We start from the raw sequence: 18,454 nt of genomic DNA on the forward strand, positions 1-18,454 counted from the left end.
TTTTAAAGAGGCTTGCACCTGCAGTTGTTTGGGAGGAAGTCACTTGACGAGCCGGTTCTGCTGAGATCGTGACGCTGGCTTTGTTGACCGAGCACTCCAAGCCCTGGCGCAGGACAAAAGGGATAACCTTCAAAAAACGCCAGGCGTGGCTCTGGGAAGGTGGTGGAAGGAGCTCCCTTTCTGCCTGTCCTCCGCTGCAGGGGGAGAGCAGCCCTCCAAGATCATGCCTAGACAGGGTCCTGCACCCATTTCTTGAAAATATGTTTGCAGAGGGGTAGCATCCCCGAGAAGTGAGAGCTAGACCATAAAGAAGGCTGATCGCCGAAGATTTGATGCTTTTGAATTATGGTGCTGGAGGAGACTCTTGAGAGTCCCGTGGACTGCAAGAAGATCAAACCTATCCAGTCTGAAGGAAATCAGCCCTGAGTGCTCACTGGAAGGACAGATCCTGAAGCTGAGGCTCCAATACTTTGGCCACCTCATGAGAAGACTCCCTGGAAAAGACCCTGATGCTGGGAAAGATGGAGGGCACTAGGAGAAGAGGACGACAGAGGGCGAGATGGTTGGACAGTGTTCTCGAAGCCACCAACATGAATCTGACCAAACTGCGGGAGGCAGTGGAAGACAGGAGTGCCTGGCGTGCTCTGGTCCATGGGGTCACGAAGAGTCGGACATGACTAAATGACTAAACAACAACAACAACAAAGTAGCCGAGAGGCCACTAGGGAGCCGGTGACTGTCCCTCAAGTGTTGTGATGATGTTTAGAATCAGCTTGGAAGCCACACTTGCCTTGGCTGCATTCAGAACACCCCCACCCCCCATTCAACCACAGACCCTCACTACCTCTGCTTTCCCACTGGCATCAAGATTGTACCCTGTGGTAAGGCAACTGGCCTGACTTGGTAGGAGGCTCCCCATGAACCAGGTGCAAAAGCCTGCCCCCTGGTGGCCTTTGACAAAAAAACACAGCTCCACAAACTCTGCTGACCTTTGCAATAGGTCATCAAGAGCCACACTGGGACACTTGGCTCAGATCCATGTGGAGCCGAGGGCAGACTTCTGTAGGCTTGGCTCCAGCCTCGATTCCTCATGCTCCTGTGACAGTAATATAAAGGCAAATAAGGATGCAATACATGAAATTACCCGCCCTTCCGAGAGGCAATCAAGGCCCATCTGCAGCCTCATGACCCTCCTGTTTAAATACTGCTTTCAAAGAAAGATGTGCTGCAGCTGGGTCGCCCTGACCTTTAGAAGGCTCTAGGGTTGCATGCAAAAACCACCAAAGGTGTAACCAAACCCTTTGCAGGAAGGGTGCATGGTGGGGAGGTCCTCTCTCAAGCACGTGGGAGTGTTCAGCTACTGGGGTAAATGCTAAACCCTGAAAACTCATCACATGTGCACACGTGTGGAAAAAGTCTGCAGTTCCCCTCTGCTTTTGCCAAGGAGCCCAAGGCGTAGACACCAGCAGAACCTCTGCTGCTGTCTATGCTGGGAAGGGGAGGCAGGTAAAGCGGGGAAGTTAAGACTTTGCTTACAGGTAATAATAGTGTCAGTGTAGTGTAGTGGTTAGTGTGTCAGAGGCACCTGCAAGACCAGAGTTCATCCCTCTCCCTCTCTCTTTGGTGATTGCTCATAGCCAAGTAAGATTGTCTTCCATAAACATGGTTTTAAAAGTGTGTCCGTGAGTGACTGTGGAGGCAAATTCTGGATCCACACGTTCTTCCACGGGGGCGGGGGGGACATAGGTTTCCAGGTGGGAGTTGATCATTGTGGGGGTTTGTCAAGCGTGCCTTCCTCTTAGCACATTTCTCCCTTTTGTCCTGAGTTTGAGCATCTTCAAAGCCCATGACACCTTTGGTAAAAAATGTTCTCCAATTGGAGCTCTCGCAGGCCAGTGTTTCCCAGTTGTCGGTGTTTAAACCATTTTTTTAGATTTGACTTGAGAGAGTCTTTGAACCTCTTTTGTTGATCACCAGCATTATGCTTTCCATTTTAAAGTTTGGAATAGAGTAGTTCCTATCCCCACTTGGCCAGGAAGCTCACTGGGCGATCCTGAGCTAGAGGTACTACCTCTCAGCCTAGCCTACTTCACAGCGTTGTTGTAGAAATTAAATAAGAGAGAAGCCCCCCCCCCCACACCCTTGACCTCCTGGAAGTCAAAGGTGGGAGGTGAACACAACAAATAAATTAAGTTTTCTGGATGTCCAAGTAGTTTGTAATGCTGAGGTACCCTCCACCTTGCAACGCCTGTTCTCAGTGGCTGGCTAGATGCCCATGGGAACCCTCCCCCCCCCAGTAGGATTTGAGCACAAGAGCGCTCTGTCCTCCTGTGGTTCCCAGCAACTGGAAAGCTGCCATTACTGTATGCGGCTTATTATTAACCTACGACGTGTACTTGGTGCCAAGGCTTCCAAGCACCACGTGAAACCATCCTGGGGCTAAGACTCCAGGAACGCCCTCCTATCAAACATACAATGGCTCCCAGTACGTTTCTGAGCACAGTTCAAAGTGTTGATGCTGACCTTTAAAGCCCTAAACAGCCTCGGTCCTGTATACCTGAAGGAGCGTCTCTACGCTCATCGTCCAGCCCGGACACTGAGGTCCAGTACCAAGGGCCTTCTGGCGGTTCCCTTGCTGTGAAAAGCCAAGTTACAGGGAACCAGGCAGAGGGCCTTCTCGGTAGTGGCACCCGCCCTCCCATCAGATGTCAAAGAGAAAAACAACTACCAGACTTTTAGGAGACATCTGAAGGCAGCCCTGTTTAGAGAAGTTGTTAATATTTAATGCTGTATTGTTTTAATATTCTATTATCATTATTATTATTACTATTAACGAGACATTAACGAGACTCTCTTGGTGGGTGTTTAAGTGTCCCATAGATGCTTTATTTAATCAGTACATCACTTTACTGGCAGTACAAACACTCATCACACGCACTCACACACACTTATGGTCCCTCTTCTACGGCAGACAACACTTTTTTTTCTTACGTGAATGGACAGGGGTGGGCAGCAGGCTGGTGACATGGAGGGCAGAGACAGAAGGTTGTGTTGGGATGGTAGCACAGGGAGGGTGGGGTGCGGCAGCTATCTCTACTTCTCCACTCCCACCCTTTTCCAGAAAAGCAACCCAGTCCCAACCTGCGGCCTCCCCGCCCCCTTTGCATATTCGGCCCATGCAGGAGGAAGCACGGCTAGGAATCCGAACTAGGAATGCCAATTCAAGATGCCCCCCCCCCCGCTTTCCGCAAACCTCCAGCTACAGGTTAAGTGGCAAAAATTTGCTCTGAGCAAGTCACTGATTCAGGGGACCGGGGTGAAGAGAGATGAGCCTTGGAGGGGGGAGCGGCAGGATCTTGCCAGGGGGAGATCCGAGGGGATCTACTTCTCGGCTCCTCATTCCAAGGATTGCAACATGAGAAGCTGCTTCAGGACCTTCGTCTGGCTGGTCTCTCGGATCTCGCCGGCTAGGAACATCTCGTCTACCACGGTGTAAACCTGCAGAGAAAATACATACGTTCCTCCTCTAAGAAAGGGGGTGCTGTGGGGGATCCCCTAGAAAGAATCCAAAGCAGCATGGGTCTGAACTTCTCTGCCACCTTTCCAAAAGGGAGCAAAGGAAGTTTTTAATGTTTGATACTTTACTGTGTTTTATATACCTTGGTAGCCGAACTGCTTGGCTCCCGAACAAATCGGCTCCCGAACACTCCAAACCCGGAAGTGAGTGTTCCGGTTTGCAAACGTTTTTCAGAAGCCGAACTTCCGCCGCTTCTTCCAATTAAGTGCAGGAAGCTCCTGCAGCCAATCGGAAGCCACACCTGGGTTTTCGAACCATTTTGGGGGATCAAACGGACTCCTGGAACGGATTAAATTTGAGAACCAAGGTACCACTATACAGTACGTTGTAAGCTGCCCAGAGTGGCTGGGGAAACCCAGCCAGATGTGTGGGGTATAAATAAGAACATTATTATTATTAAGGGGTGCAAGGCAGAGCCACCCTCTGGCAGCAGGTGACCCAACACTGCTCCGACCCCACCCACTGGTGAGGTACCAGCAAGGTCCAGGTTTTGCCCAGCTGGTTACAGCTTCCTAAAGGTCCAGACTGGGCCCCTCTTCATGCCTCCTGCTCCACAGCAAGGCCTTTCCTGCCCTTGGACTCTGTAGCAGAAAGCTCTTCCTTGCTCCACACTCCTGCGGTGCATGAATTCTGGGCCTCCAGCCGGCAGGGAAATTTGGCCTTTTGCATGCTGGGTACCTCTCAAGTCCCACCACTGCTGGACGTCTCGCTCATGGGCCTCACCCTTCCTTGACCCCTCTCTGCTCCTCCTCTCAAGGTGCCAGAAGCGAGGCCAGGAACACAGAAGCTTCTTTCAGAGGCTGCTGAATCAGATACAGCTTCAAGGTGTGCAGCCTTAGGCAGCTGTCTAACGCCACCTTGTGGGCAGGGCTGGCACCAGCAGGTCACCCTGCCCCGTTCTTTGCTGGCACTGTGCCCTGACTCTTTATTTTTTTAATTAAAAAGACTATGAACACAAGACCCATCTAGGTGCACAGACTTACCAAAACACAACACCCCTTTTCTTTACAGGTAGCAAGAGTGTGTACCAAACCGACATTCTTCCCTTTTTTCATTTCAGTGGCCATTTTAAGTCAATTCCAATCTTATGGTTAGCTTTTCATTGAATTTACCTCTTAAGCTCATCGCGCAGAGCCTGTAATCATGCGGCCTATGAATTGTCAGGCTAAATAAAATAAACGAGAGCCCCAAGGTTTTTGTTTTTTGTTTTATCCACACGCACGGTTCGTTTTCCTTCCTCGTTCTGCCTTATTGGAAAAGGTCAGGGAACAAAAACCCACCTTGTAGAAGTTGAAGACGAGGTCGAGCTCACAGACGTTGTGGAAATATTCATTCAGCACCTGGGAAGAGAGGAGGAGGAGGAAGATAGTCGTGATTTTGGGGGGCCGCGGCCATGTGCAAGGAAGGTGCCTAACATTTGCAAGGCCAGTTGTAGCTCAGCGGTGGAGTGCTAATTTTGCACAGTGAAAAGGATCAGGTATTAGGTGACGGAAAAGACTCTCTCTAACACTTTGAGTAGGCAACATTAGGATAGGGGTTGAAAACATTGGGGGGGGGGCATTTTCAATTTCTGAAGGCATGCCTTGGACACAACCCCTTCTGGTTGCTTCCCTGCCTCCTGCCCCAGGTAACTCAATCCTCCTCCTCGCCACAAGACAAACAGAACAAGAGGACGTTTCTCAGCTCAATCCTCTTTCACTTGTACCCCCTTTACCACTCCACTCCTATGCTGACGTGTCCCTTAATAAAAGGACATAGAACTGAAAAGAGTTATCTCCCGCTTGGACTACCGCAATGCGCTCTACGTGGGACCAGCTTTTTTTTTTATAATGTATTTTTATTAAAGATTTCCTTGGTCCACAAAAGTGTGTGCAATGTCTCTCTCTCTTTTTCTTCAAGTAACACAATTCCAATTAAACTTTCTATTGCACTGGCCATAGGACATGGCATTATTCAGAAGAAAAAACAAAAAACAACAATAACCATAAAAATCATCGGGCACAGACATACAATAAAACCACGGTCAAGGCTACTAAAATTATCTTAGTCATTCAAATAGAATAGAATAGCAGAAGATTCTCAAGTAAGATGTGCCAAATTAAATATTCGAATCCCCTTTGCAGTTCACCGCTATTTTGACTAGTTCCTTCCTCCTAATCTTCTTAGCTGCCAGCGCATAGAGTGCTACTTTATAAGTAACAAAGTCGTCGGTGTCGCTCAGCAGCCATTTCATCCTTTCCACCCTATTCAAATGTGTTCCATTCGTAAACAGGGGTTTTATAAATCTGTCTGGGTCTATATATAATGGGCACTGCAATAAATAAGGGCACAGGTCCTTGATGCAGGGTTGTCCACACAGACAAGAGTCTCTCTTCATAATGTACTTTGCTGTACTGTCCATCCAACACCGCCGAAGGCATCGATTGGAATTGTAGTTCTCTAAAAGTGATTCTTAGTACAGCAAGTGGGAGCTTTGTCAGGTATCTGGCTGATCAGAAATAATGTACCACCTCATCTGCGCAGGGGTGTCGCTTATCAAACGCATATGTATTCATACACATGCCTGGGTGTGAGAGCATGCACGCGTGGACATTCTTAGGGCGCAGACTTAAGCCTGCAGGTACTACTCACCTCCACAAAGTTGTGAATGGCTTCTAGGTAGGCGAGGTTGTTGTCGTTCACGTCCACACAAATGCAGAAATAAAGCCCTGCGTAGCGCCTGTAGATAATTTTGAAGTTGCGGAACTGGGGGGGGGGAGAAAGGGTGGTGAAAATAGCCATCACTGGATAGAAGCACAAGATGGTGTCTGTCTGAGGGTCGTCGGGGCTACTCTAGAGCAGGGGTGGCCAACTTCCAAGAGCCTGCGATCTACTCAGAGTTAAAAACTGGCAGTAATCTACCCCCTTTTGGGGATTGAGGTCAAAGTTGTTTAGGAAGGAAAGCCCTGTTTTCTGGGATTCACGTAAAAGTTGTTGAGCTTCTTTAGGAAGGAGGAAAGCAACACTGAGCTTTTTTTAGGAATGAAAGCCCTGTTTTTGGTGGTTCAGGTCATTTTAGGGGTGCAGGTCAAAGGTGTTGAGTTTTTTTTAGGGGAGCCAAAGTTTTTTAGCTTCTTTGGGGGGAGCCACTGATCTACCGGTGATCTACCACAGACATCCAGTGATCTATCGGTAGATCGCGATCTACCTGTTGGACATGCCTGCTCTAGAGTATCTCCGCTTGAGTCCAGTTTGTCTTTAAAGACGTTTATTGTGCAAGCTATTTACAGTGCAGAGACAGCTTAAAACATGACCTCTCATTCCAAATCAGAATCCGGCAATGGCGTACGTCTGTTCTTACGCCAGCAAAGTAGTCAGGGCACCCCAAAACGCCTCCCCCTTGACCTGCGTCGCGGTGCTCTCCTTAACTCTTGCGCCGGAAGGAGCGATGCCCTCTCAGTCTCCTCCCTGAGCTGGCAGTGGCAAGGCTCTCCAACATCCCTGAGCTCTTGCCTGCATCTCTCCGCCCCCAAGCTTCCCCATTGTTCCTCACGCTGATTTCTCTCTCCCTCCAAGACTTTCCCCTCCCCTCTGCCTCTTCAGACCCACTGCTGCTCTCTGTGCTCGGCGAGGTGGACGTCAGGATGATGGGGGCTGACTCCCTGTAGGGAGTCACCCTTACAGTGTCTATTGCAGGGTTAGGGTAGGACTGTGGAGGCTGTTCTCCTGGTCGGGGAAAGGCACCTATCGCTAACCACCAAGCATTGAAGGACTACTGTATACAAAAATGACCTCAATATGCAGAGCTTGGAGGGCCATCTGTCATGGACGCTTTAGCTGGGATTCCCGCATTGCAGAGGGTTGGACTAGAGCAGGCATCCCCAAACTTCGGCCCTCCAGATGTTTTGGACTACAATTCCCATCATCCCTGACCACTGGTCCTCTTACCTAGGGATCATGGGAGTTGTAGGCCAAAACATCTGGAGGGCCGCAGTTTGGGGATGCCTGGACTAGAGGGTCCCAGTTCTATGATTCTATGGTTCTATGACCCATGAAAAAGGTCTTTATCCTCGCTTGCTGAGTAACTGCAGGTGCCAATACAAGTACAGTGGAACCTTGGTTTTTCAAGCATCTTGGGAGCCGAACAATTCGGAACCCAAACACCAAAAACCTGGAAGTAATTGCTTCCATTTTCGAATGTGCCTTGGAAGTCAAACAGCTTCGGAGGCGCGTTTCTCAATTTTTTCAATGGATTTTGCCAACCGCCCATTGATCCTCAGTTTTCGAACGTTTTGCAAGTCAAACTGTTTCCTGGAATGGATTATGTTCAGAAACTGAGGTTCCACTGCAACAGTGTTTGGTATTCAGAGAATATGCACTTTTAAGATTACTTTAGGTTGTAATCCTGATTGTTTTTTAACTGCTCTGAGAGCCTTTTCAGCCAAAGAGCAGGATAAAAATACTTTCAATAAGTAAATAGCAGTATGTTCTTCCCCTTGCCCTTCAAATTCCTAATTGGCATAAATACAGAGGCTTTTGCTGATGTTTTATGCTGTCCTGGAAGCTGCCTCCAGGACTTTGTGACGCCTGGGGAAACACACGGTACTCGGAAACACAGAGATCAGGCAAGAGGGTGCTCACACAGCAAACGATGGCAGGTAACTCGAGCCATCCAGCCAAGCCACATTACAGCTAAAGGTCCTAAGAGACTCTGTCCTTCAATCCCCTCTGCCGAAGCCAGTTCGGCCTGCGGAAGGCAAAAGCACGACAGCTTCATACGCAAAGGAAAGCCGTGAGTGAACAGAGACGTTACCTCAACAAAGTTGGTGTGCTTTGCGTCCCGCACAGTCACAACAGCATGGACCTCCTCGATGAGCTTTTGCTTTTCGTCATCGTCAAACTGCATGTACCACTTGGCCAGACGCGTTTTGCCAGCACGGTTCTGGATCAGAATAAAGCGAATCTGTAGAAGGGGGAAGAAAGCAGCATCAAAGATACCTGGGATTTAATAAACACTCCCCAGACTACAGATACCCGGACATGCTTTTTAAAAAACAGATTACAGCTGAGAATACCCTTTACTCTTGGGTATTTGTTTGTACAGTGTGCAGGGGTAGAGAACTGCCTATGGCAGGCATCCCCAAGCTGCGGCCCTCCAGGTGTTTTGGCCTACAACTCCCATGATCCCTAGCTAACAGGACCAGTGGTCAGGGATGATGGGAATTGTAGTCCAAAACATATGGAAGGCCGAAGTTTGGGGATGCCTGGCCTATGGTCACTGTTGGAGTATCCTTTCTTATCAGGACACAAGCAATGTTCGAAATTCCCCGGGCGCCAAGTGCGTTTTACAACTGGCACAAGTCCAATTGCGACCACGTGGAAATCTCTGAATGCCAGGTTGGCGACTGATCTCCGATCTCTCAGGCCCTACTCTGACATTCTAACCACTGCACCAGACTGTCTTCCTAGAGTACTTCTGCTACGGGGCAGCTATATAACTTAAACAGGTAAATAAATATGGGGAAAGCAAAATGTCACTTAGAGAAGGCTCTGAAATATTTTCCTGGAAGCTTGAACTTGTTTTACAGTATTCTGGATTCTTTTAACGTGTTGTAAACCACTTTGAGATTTTTTCTTTAAAATATAAAGCGTTATAGAAATGAAATGAATAACAACACAAAAATCACATTGCAAAAGAAAGACGCCTAGACATTTCGTGGCGACCAAAACCTAGGTTTAAGGTGCTATTTGGCAATTAGCGTATTTATCTGAGTTTCTAACACTGGACATAAGCCAAGAGCCACCACTCACTCAGAGAGAAAGGCCTTCCTACCTTGGGAACAAGCCTCTGCATCAGGAATGGCTGGGCCAAGCGTAACTAATGCACACACACATGATGGCTTCAACCACCCCCCGAAAAGGCTGAGTGGAAAGCAGCAAGGCCTGAGCAGGCACTCACACAGAGAAGCAACAGACCTTCTCCTCAAAGCACGGTTTCCTTGGGCTCACTGGGACCGTTGTTATTCATTTCCCGAAATGTATTACGGAGCCTCCCGAGAATTACAGCTTATGGTTTAAGATCAGCGGGCTTTACGCCCAAGCAAGACTGTACAGGACCACACAGCCATGCAGATTTTAACTTTTTCTAAAATGCAAACATTCACAGTGGTTCCGAGTCTTCCTCCCAACATGGGGGCGGTTTAATGCCGAAACTCAGCCTTTGCCAACTCGGTGCCCTACAGATGCACTACAACACCCCTCAATATTTTGGCTAGAGCTGATGGGAGCGAAACTGGGCTGTTGAGGGCTGTCCTGACCAGAACAGCTCCTGCCTCCCAGCTGCTTCCTTCCCCTTTCCTCCCCCTGACTTCCTTTTGCTGTGCTGTGCATGGATTGTGCTTCAGGGGGAAGCTCAAGGACGTCCCTAAAGAACAGAGCAGCTGTTTCTCCTCAGCCTCCATCCATGCCTCTTCATGCCTAGTGTGCTCAAGAGATAGGAAAGGGACCCCACCCTGTATCGAGAAAGCCAGCCCAGCAGAATCAGCAAAGACAAACAAGGGATGGCTGGCTATCTGTTCCAGCGTCACATGATGTTGCTTTTTAAAATAAAAATAAAATAAAAAGAGGCTGAACAAGCATCCACACCATCCTGCTTTCCTCATCACAGAGGCGGCACGACAGCGGTGGCACACCTCCCGAGAGATCTGGTCCCAAGTATGACAGCACTGTCCTAATGCAGCCTACAGGAGATACGCAGCCCTGTCATTCCCAAAGGATATTGCCTGGGCATGAAGCTTCCAGGAAATGAGCAAGCTGCAGGGAAACACAGGGCAGTGCAAGTCTGGTGCTACAAGAATATTTGCGCTCCAGCCCAAAGTGCAGGCACGCAAGAGTAACGCTCTCTTGAAGTTCTGTCTATCATTGCATGGGGCACTTCTGACACCAGGTGGCATCCTGCGTTCTCCAGCAGGGGCCAAATGTGGTCCTTCAAGGTTTATTTCCTGGCTGCAAAAGGTAAAGGACCACTGGACGGTTAAGTCCAGTCAGGGGTGACTATGGGGTTGCAGTGCTCATCTCGCTTTCAGGCCGAGGGAGCCAGCGTTTGTCCACAGACAGCTTTCCAGGTCATGTGGCCAGCAGGACTAAACCGCTTCTGGCGCAACGGGACACTGCGATGGAAACCAGAGCACACAGAAATGCCGTTTAAACACCCCCCCCCCGCAGCAGTACCTATTTATCTACTTGTACTGGTGTGCTTTCGAACTGCTAGGTTGGCAGAAGCTGGGACAGAGCAACAGCTCACCCTGCCGCGGGGATTCGAACTGCCGACGTTCTGATCGGCAAGCCCAAGAGGCTGAGTGGTTTGGATCACAGTGTCACCCGCGTCCTGGCTGTAACATCCACTTGCACTGTGAAACACCATGCCTGAATTGAGCTTCCGCTCCTTCAATATGCAGACGTCAGCGAATATTCTGTAAGCGGAAACACCCATGGAAAAGACTCTGCTTGGCTGCTTGTGTGTATTTGCATTTTTTAAAAAAAGAATGCAGACACCCAAATTAACAGATAGTGCCCCTTGTTATCCAACGAGGTTGTGTAGTGGATACGCATTTCCACGGAAAAGCCACAAGGGAAATGAGAGTTGCACAACTAACAGACAGATCCTTCCCTTTAGAATTTCTCCTCCTGCAAGAATTGACTAGAGAGGAAGAGCCACAGATTCACAAGCATATGAACATGTTATCTCTCTCCAGAATTCTCAATAACAGATGCTTCCAAAGAATACTGTGTTCAGGCCCGAGCAAAGGTTTTTTTAAAAAATAAATAAATTATAAAATCATATCTTAATGCACATTTTTAGGAGTGATATTCAAGATCTGAACCAGAAAAAGCATGTTATGATTTGCATGTTATTCTAGTATCAAGAGACCAAAAAGAAATCTACTTCGAAGCTACACCACAAGCTAGGAGCACAGTTCCATCCACACCACAGCTGAAGCAAAGCAAAGACTTCACATTAAGAAATGTAAAGATTCCAGGTAACTCAAGCAAGCAAGCCAAGCCACAGAAAGAGGCCAGTCTCCTCCCCACTCTAATGAAGTGGACCACTTCCAAAAAGAATTTGCACAATATCCAGCTAGAAGAGTTTGACAAGGAACTCTTTATGGGAATACAAGTTGTAACAAACTCTAATGAACTCAAGAACAGATTTTTGTTTTGTTGTTTGCAATATTTAGTTAATAAATCACAACCACCCTTTTCACAAATCAAAAGGTTTTGATGGCTTATATCAGGCAGCACAACTTACGGTACTTACTTTTCTAAAAGGTTTGTTTTAATCTAAGTGCAGATGGGAAGCAAAATAGCAGAATGCCTTTTCTAAGATGGGGTTTGCCAAGATAAAACAAGTATATTTTTACCTGCAGAAATATTATCTTATTCATAGGCAAATGTAGAACAGTTTAATCCTCTTACAACTGACTAAGATTCCTTGATTTATGTGACTGACCAACCGCAAAAGAACAGACTCACTCTGGAGATTGTGAAGTCTCCTTCCGTGGAGGTTTTTAAGCAGAGGTTGGATGGCCATCTGTCATGGATGCTTTAGTTGAGGTTCCTCAAAATGCAGGGGGTTGTACCCTTCCAACTCTAAAACTCTATGATTCTATTAAAGGCACGCCATAATCTTGAACCCACTGTGTCTGCAATGCACTACACCCAAGTCACTGGATTAAAAACCATAATATGTTGCAGTGGAAATATTGGCATTTCTGGATAACTCCACTTGCTGGGTTTCCTAGAGAGCACTTGGTGATCAGGGGAAAAGGGATAGGAAGAAGAAAAGATGCAACTTCCATGAGAATGGACTGCTCTCTGCCCTGAACAACAACCACCTCCTCTACATGTGCCAGTCAAATGGGGCACTACCACCATCTCCTGTAGGCATCTTCTAGCTACTTTCCAACTATGGGCAGCACTTGCACATCCTTCTTCCCAATAGGAAAATCTCACTAAGTCCATGCACGCTCTCCAAGTTGCGCATCAAGAGGAGGATTCCAGTTTATTGTTATTTGTTTTGCAAATTTATAACCTGCTTTGCAGCCCCAAAGGCAAAAGTAAAGCACATGTTCTGGAAACAATGAAAACAATATAAATGATACAGAACGATAAAGCCATAGATGTACAGTTAATATTTCATAAATGCCTGGATCAAGCGCAAGGAAAGCCTACTTAAACGTTACTGTTATTCCACCAAATCCTTGCTTCTGGCAGTAAAGGCAGAGCATAGCCCTCATGGCTAGCAACTATTCAAAGCCTTCTCCTCCAAAAATACTCTCTCTCCCCAACCCACATACCCCTTGCACATTTTGGGCAGAGGATCATAGAAAGCTGCCTTATACCAAGTCAGAAGAACCCGTGCCCCGTCTTGCTTATGTACTGCCCACTCCAGCCTTTGCTCAACTTTTGGTCCCCAGATGTTGTTGGACTACAACTCCTATCATCCCTAACCATGGCACCCTGCTATCTGTGGACGATGGGAGTTGTAGTCCAATGACAAGAACAAGGGCCTGGCAGTAGTCCTCCGGGATTTCAAGCAAGGAGCCTCTCCCAGCCCTATCTGTTATTGAACCTCCGATCTTCTGCTTGCAAGGCAGGTGCTCTAACCACTGAGCTATGGCAAGGTTGGTGTAGCACACCAGGTGATTTAAAGCTCTGGAAGCCAATGGCCTTAGCAAGGTCAGCTTCAGGATGCGGCCACAGAGCCTTGCTTCTCATTCGGCTTGCCATGGGCCCCGGACTTCTGACCCTAAGAGAAGCATGGGCACAACACCAGAGGCCTACCTTGCAGGGCAGTCGTTAGGGATTTAGCGCTGCCTTGAAGCATTGCAGCAAATGCTAACATTGAAAACTGGCATAATTGTAATTATCATTATTTCTCCCACCAGCAATCCCTTTCCCTCCCCACACCCAACAAGCCTTTCACCCCTGGACCTGGGGGGGGCACTGCTGACCGTGCCTTCCCTCCCCCTCCGGCTGAGCCCCATTTCAAGTGCCTCCCCACCCCTTTCTTACCATGGCGACCCCCTGCCCTAAATCCTCTTTCCACGCAGAGCTCGGTGCAGCTGCTCCAACACCCCTCCCCGGACCCTCCCTTTCCACCGGATATCCGGTGAGCCGCTCGCCCCGGCCCCCGGGCAGTCGGGAGTTGTAGTCTTAAGAATGGCTGCAGGAGGAGGAACTACATCGAGACGGCTAAAACCCGCTCCACCAGGGCTATACGCTCGCTCCCCCCCCCCGACCCGGCGTTGCATGCCGGGAGTTGTAGTTCCTCCGACCTGAGCGGTAATGGGAGTACGGAATAGTCCCATGAATCACTAAGGAAGGGCAAGGCTGCCTCCAGCAGGGGGAGCCCGAGCAACGCGGCGCTCGCGCCAAGCCGGGGACTTGTCGGGAGAAGCGAAGCCCAGCGCCTCGTAGGTCAGGCTCCGCCAGGCCGTTACTTGAGTCCCCGGCTTTGGCGAGGCCTGGTAGGCCCTGAGCGGGGCTAGGGCAGAGGGGGCGCCCAGAAGGGGGCGCCCTCGCCTCGGGGCAGGTTATTGAAAATGGAGGTTAATGGAAATGGTTGCCCTTCAAGAGGCGCATAAAACAAATAAAACGCCCCAATTTGCGGGTGAAATTTACCTTCTCTCCTCCACCCCACTGTGAAGCAGGGGCAGGCAAAAGGTGGATCAGGATCCAGGGAAGAGCTCTTGGTAGTTTGTAGGGGTTTCTGACTCCCAAAGGTTGAACAATGGAGACAACGATCGGGTCTTCTCCCCATTCCTTCTGAGTTAGGCCGTGGAAACAAAGGAAACTTATTCATTTATTTTATTTATTTAAAGCATTTTTATCCAGGCCTTTAGCCACAAAGGCTCCCACATGTCAGGCTTGCAAAGGAATTTGAAAGAGGGAAAAGATCATCCAGGAACTATTATTCCTCAGTTACAGAGTTTTCAAAATGACCAGTTGGAATGGAAATATTTCTCTTTTTAGAAACAGAATGAGGAAAATTTATAGACTATTTGGAAACACATTGTAAACAAAACTAAAAACATCAGCAGGACTGATATAAACACGTGCAGTAAGAGACAAATAAGGGGAAGATAAGGAAAAATTTGTAAATATATTTGAATTGGATATGCAGCAATAAAAAGATATGAAATAAATAACTGCAGAAAGGAGGGGAGGGAAGTTGAGAGGAAGGCAAATTAAGAGTTGTAAAGATTCGGTTTTTCTTGTTTAAATGTTTGTAAAAGCTGAAAATTAAAAATAATTTTTTTTTTAAGAGTGGAAAGCTTTCAAGAGGGAGGAGCCAAAAGTTACTGGTCTTCATGGAGAAGCCCTGCTGTTGTAGTGCCACCTCTCCTGTAACCCAGTGGAAGGTCTGGTGGTGATAAATGAGAGAGAAGACTGCTAAAGCTGGCCTTTGAGCAGGAAAGATGGAGGGGCCCTGCAGATGCATCTGACTTTGCAACCTGATGGAATGCTTAGGTGGAAAACCAGGAGTGGATTTTTTGTGTCACAGGACCATGAGTATAATTCTGATCCTGAAAGACAAATTCCTGATCTTAACAGGTTCACAGAAAGAGACACCCTGTTGTCCACATACTTTTAAGTATGCTTGAGCCACAGTTTGGGCTTCAGTTGTTGAATCTCAGAAGTTATATTAAAAAGGGGGGAGCCACCCCAAGGTAGATCTCCTAAGCCTGATGTCTGCACTCCTCTACCACGAAGCCCACGAAGTTTGAAACGAGCAAGAGAGGAGAAGGAAGTCCCCGGGGACTGTGTGATGAAAAGGCAGTGACTTCGTTTCCCAGCCTGTCACCCTGAAGCTAGGAAGTCTGGGTGTTGGCTCCTGCAATGAGTCAAACACTGCTAATTGCTAGCTCTATTTATGTATCGTGTCCTGGCATGGGGCTGGCATTCAGCACAGAGGTGTCTAGGATAAACGTCTGCTCCCCAGCGTGGGCTGACAGCTGCCTCCCACCCTTGCTCTGGCGGAGCATTTCCAAAGGGGCGGAAAGCCAGGAGCAATTCGTAGGTCTACCTCGCTTAGCAATACAAAAAAATGTAGGCTTTTCAGAGTGCTATGATACAGACATGGTTTTTCCTTTTCTGGAGCAGCATCAAAATATATTTGTGTCAAGATTTCAAAACTCAGGTACCAACCGGTCCTGGGGCTTTCCCACCTCTAGTTCTCGTCAGCTACGTGTTTCGGAGAGGCTGTCACTCTCTGGGCAAATACACCCTTGCATGCACGATGTCCCAATGTCCAGTTGAAAGAATCCCAGGCAGCAGATGATGTAAAAGATCAGAGTATAGGACCTCAGAAAACCTGCTGCCAATCAGCCTTCCAGGGCTAGATGGGAGGAGGAGGCTTGCCGATCAGAAGGTTGGTGGTTTGAATCCCCGTGACAGGGTGAGCTCCCGTTGCTCGGTCCCTGCTGCTCCTGCCAACCTAGCAGTTTGAAAGCACGTCAAAGTGCACCTAGATAAATAGGTACCGCTCCAGCAGGAAGGTAAACAGCGTTTCTGTACACTGCTCTGGTTCGCCAGAAACGGCTTTGTCATGCTGGCCACATGACACTACCTGCCCGCGGACTGCCTTGCCAGAGTGGTGCATGCTCTAGTTATCTCCCGTTTGGACTACTGCAATGCGCTCTACGTGGGGCTGCCTTTGAAGGTGACCTGGAAACTACAACTAATCCAGAATGCGGCAGCTAGGCTGGTGACTGGGAGTGGCCGCCGAGACCACATAACACCGGTCCTGAAAGACCTACATTGGCTCCCAGTACGTTTCTGAGCACAATTCAAAGTGTTGGTGCTGACCTTTAAAGCCCTAAACGGCCTCGGCCCAGTATACCTGAGGGAGCGTCTCCACCCCCATTGTTCTTCCCGGACACTGAGGTCCAGCGGCCGAGGGCCTTCTGGCGGTTCCCTCACTGCGAGAAGCAAAGCTACAGGGAACCAGGCAGAGGGCCTTCTCGGTAGTGGCACCCACCCTGTGGAACGCCCTCTCATCAGAGGTCAAAGAGATAAACAACTACCTGACATTTAGAAAACACCTGAAGGCAGCCCTGTTTAGGGAAGTTTTTAATCTGTGATATTTTAATGTATTTTAATCTTTCCTGGAAGCCGCCCAGAGTGGCTGGGGAGACCCAGCCGGATGGGCGGGGTACAAATAATGAATTATTATTATGACCCAGAAGCTGTACGCCGGCTCCCTCGGCAAATAAAGCGAGATGAGCACCGCAACCCCAGAGTCGTCCACGACTGGACCTAACGGTCAGGGGTCCCTTTACCTTTAACACAAATTTAAAACACTGGGCTTTCCCCAGATAATACTGGGAATTGTAGTTTGTTGGGGTGCTGGGGACTGTAGCATATGTGAAGAGTAAACTACAGTTCCCAGGATTCTTTGCTGCAAGTCCTGTGCTTTCATTGTTCAGTATCCCAAATGCTTTACAATTCCATCTCATGTTGGAAGAGTGACCCATTACTTTGGTGGTCCTGGAGAAGCAAAGGACTCCCCACTCTACTCCCAAGGACCTCCATGGGAGCAAAACCTCCAAGGCCAGCAGGGAAAGTTGGGAAGGAGTCCCAGATGCGCCTTAACTTCATGTTTTATGAAGTTTGTATGGAGCGTTTTGGGGCACCCCGTAGAACTAACCCAGACCTCCAACCCCTGTGGTATGCCTCTCTCTTGCTGTTCTGAGCCTGTGCAGACTTCCCTAGATCAATGGAAAAGCAGGATGTGTGCCCCCTCTCCTTTCCCAGTGGCAACCTCTTTGGTAAGACGGCAGGGCTCCATCAGGCAAAATCCTTGGGAAGGGTCTGCAGCCATTGCCTGGACCTCCCGCCCCCATATAAGAAGCTGTTCGGATGGATGCTTGTCTGGATGGGAACCTGCAACCCTCCAGATGTTTCTGGACTACAGGGGGGGGGAAGGAACCTCCCCTCTTATTTCCTCATTGCCTGCTTGATTATTTCCTTCTGAAACATGTCTGGGCAAAGTTCTGGTATAGGAAGGAGCAGAGTTCAAATCTCAGTGTCCACGATGAGCCTGGATGAGAAATATTGACACAAGCCTTTGCGGCAGTAAAGGTCACCGCAGAATAAACGACTTTAGTTGAAAAGTAACAAATATTATAAGGGGCATTCGCTTCCCCTGTGACTCTCACCAGCTCCCCTCCACACCTTTGCAAATATCTGCTCTGAGGTGCTCATAAAGCTGGACCTACCTTTCTTCCTAATCTAATACCAGAGATGCGGAGATATAAGGCATTTAAAGGTCATTAAACATACATTTGAAGCACCTGGCTCCCTGCCCAAGATTCCTGCGAACTGCCGTTTAAGGGTACTGGGACTTGTAGCTCTGTGCAAGGGTAACTGCAGTTCTCAGGACGCTTTGGGCGAAGTAATGTGTTTTAAATGCAGTGTGGATCTGAATTTAGACACCCAGCTCCTTTTCTCCAAGGGATGAAGGGATAAAATTCGCCTCCTTCCTGCCTCCCACCAGGTAAGAACATGGGCAAATGTTTAGCCACCTAGGTCCAAAAACTCCTGTAGGATGCTGCTGCCATCTGGTGCCCCCCCCCCCCCGGCAAGGTCTTTCCCCATGCAGGCGGGGCTTCCGTGTATGGGAGGGACTTGGGTCAGCATAAACAACAGCTGAGGAATTCTAAGCACAAGGCTTGTTTGCCCTTCTTGTTAATTATTATGACGGTTACATTCCATGCTGTTGCCATCTGTTTATAGAACACTGGTGCTTGGCACTGTACAAAACGAGGCAGTTGATCTTTGTATGACAGACTAAGGAGGCCTGCCAAAGGTCCCATCTAGTTTATTGCGTTGCTC

The 18,454-nt window shown here is 48.5% G+C and overlaps 1 protein-coding gene across 1 annotated transcript; it reads right to left on the bottom strand.

Annotated features, from left to right (window-relative positions):
* Window positions 1-2,858: 2,858 nt before the first annotated feature.
* Window positions 2,859-13,704, bottom strand: AP2S1 (adaptor related protein complex 2 subunit sigma 1). The gene is made up of 5 exons (XM_035120789.2): window positions 13,631-13,704; window positions 8,370-8,519; window positions 6,209-6,322; window positions 4,858-4,917; window positions 2,859-3,498 (listed from the first exon to the last, which is right to left on the bottom strand). The coding sequence occupies exons 1-5, from the start codon at window positions 13,631-13,633 to the stop codon at window positions 3,397-3,399; spliced, it is 429 nt and encodes a 142-aa protein (XP_034976680.1). The 5' UTR covers window positions 13,634-13,704; the 3' UTR covers window positions 2,859-3,396.
* Window positions 13,705-18,454: the final 4,750 nt, after the last annotated feature.

This window comes from Zootoca vivipara, chromosome 6, assembly GCF_963506605.1.
Source record: "Zootoca vivipara chromosome 6, rZooViv1.1, whole genome shotgun sequence".
NCBI lineage: Eukaryota > Metazoa > Chordata > Lepidosauria > Squamata > Lacertidae > Zootoca > Zootoca vivipara.

What these genes read in the sequence shown, in the direction of transcription:
- AP2S1 (XM_035120789.2), bottom strand. An exon ending in AGCACACCAACTTTGTTGAG is followed by an intron (nt 6,323 to 8,369) that starts GTAACGTCTCTG and finishes CCCCCCCCCCAG; the next exon opens with TTCCGCAACTTCAAAATTAT. An exon ending in CCATTCACAACTTTGTGGAG is followed by an intron (nt 4,918 to 6,208) that starts GTGAGTAGTACC and finishes CTCTCTTCCCAG; the next exon opens with GTGCTGAATGAATATTTCCA.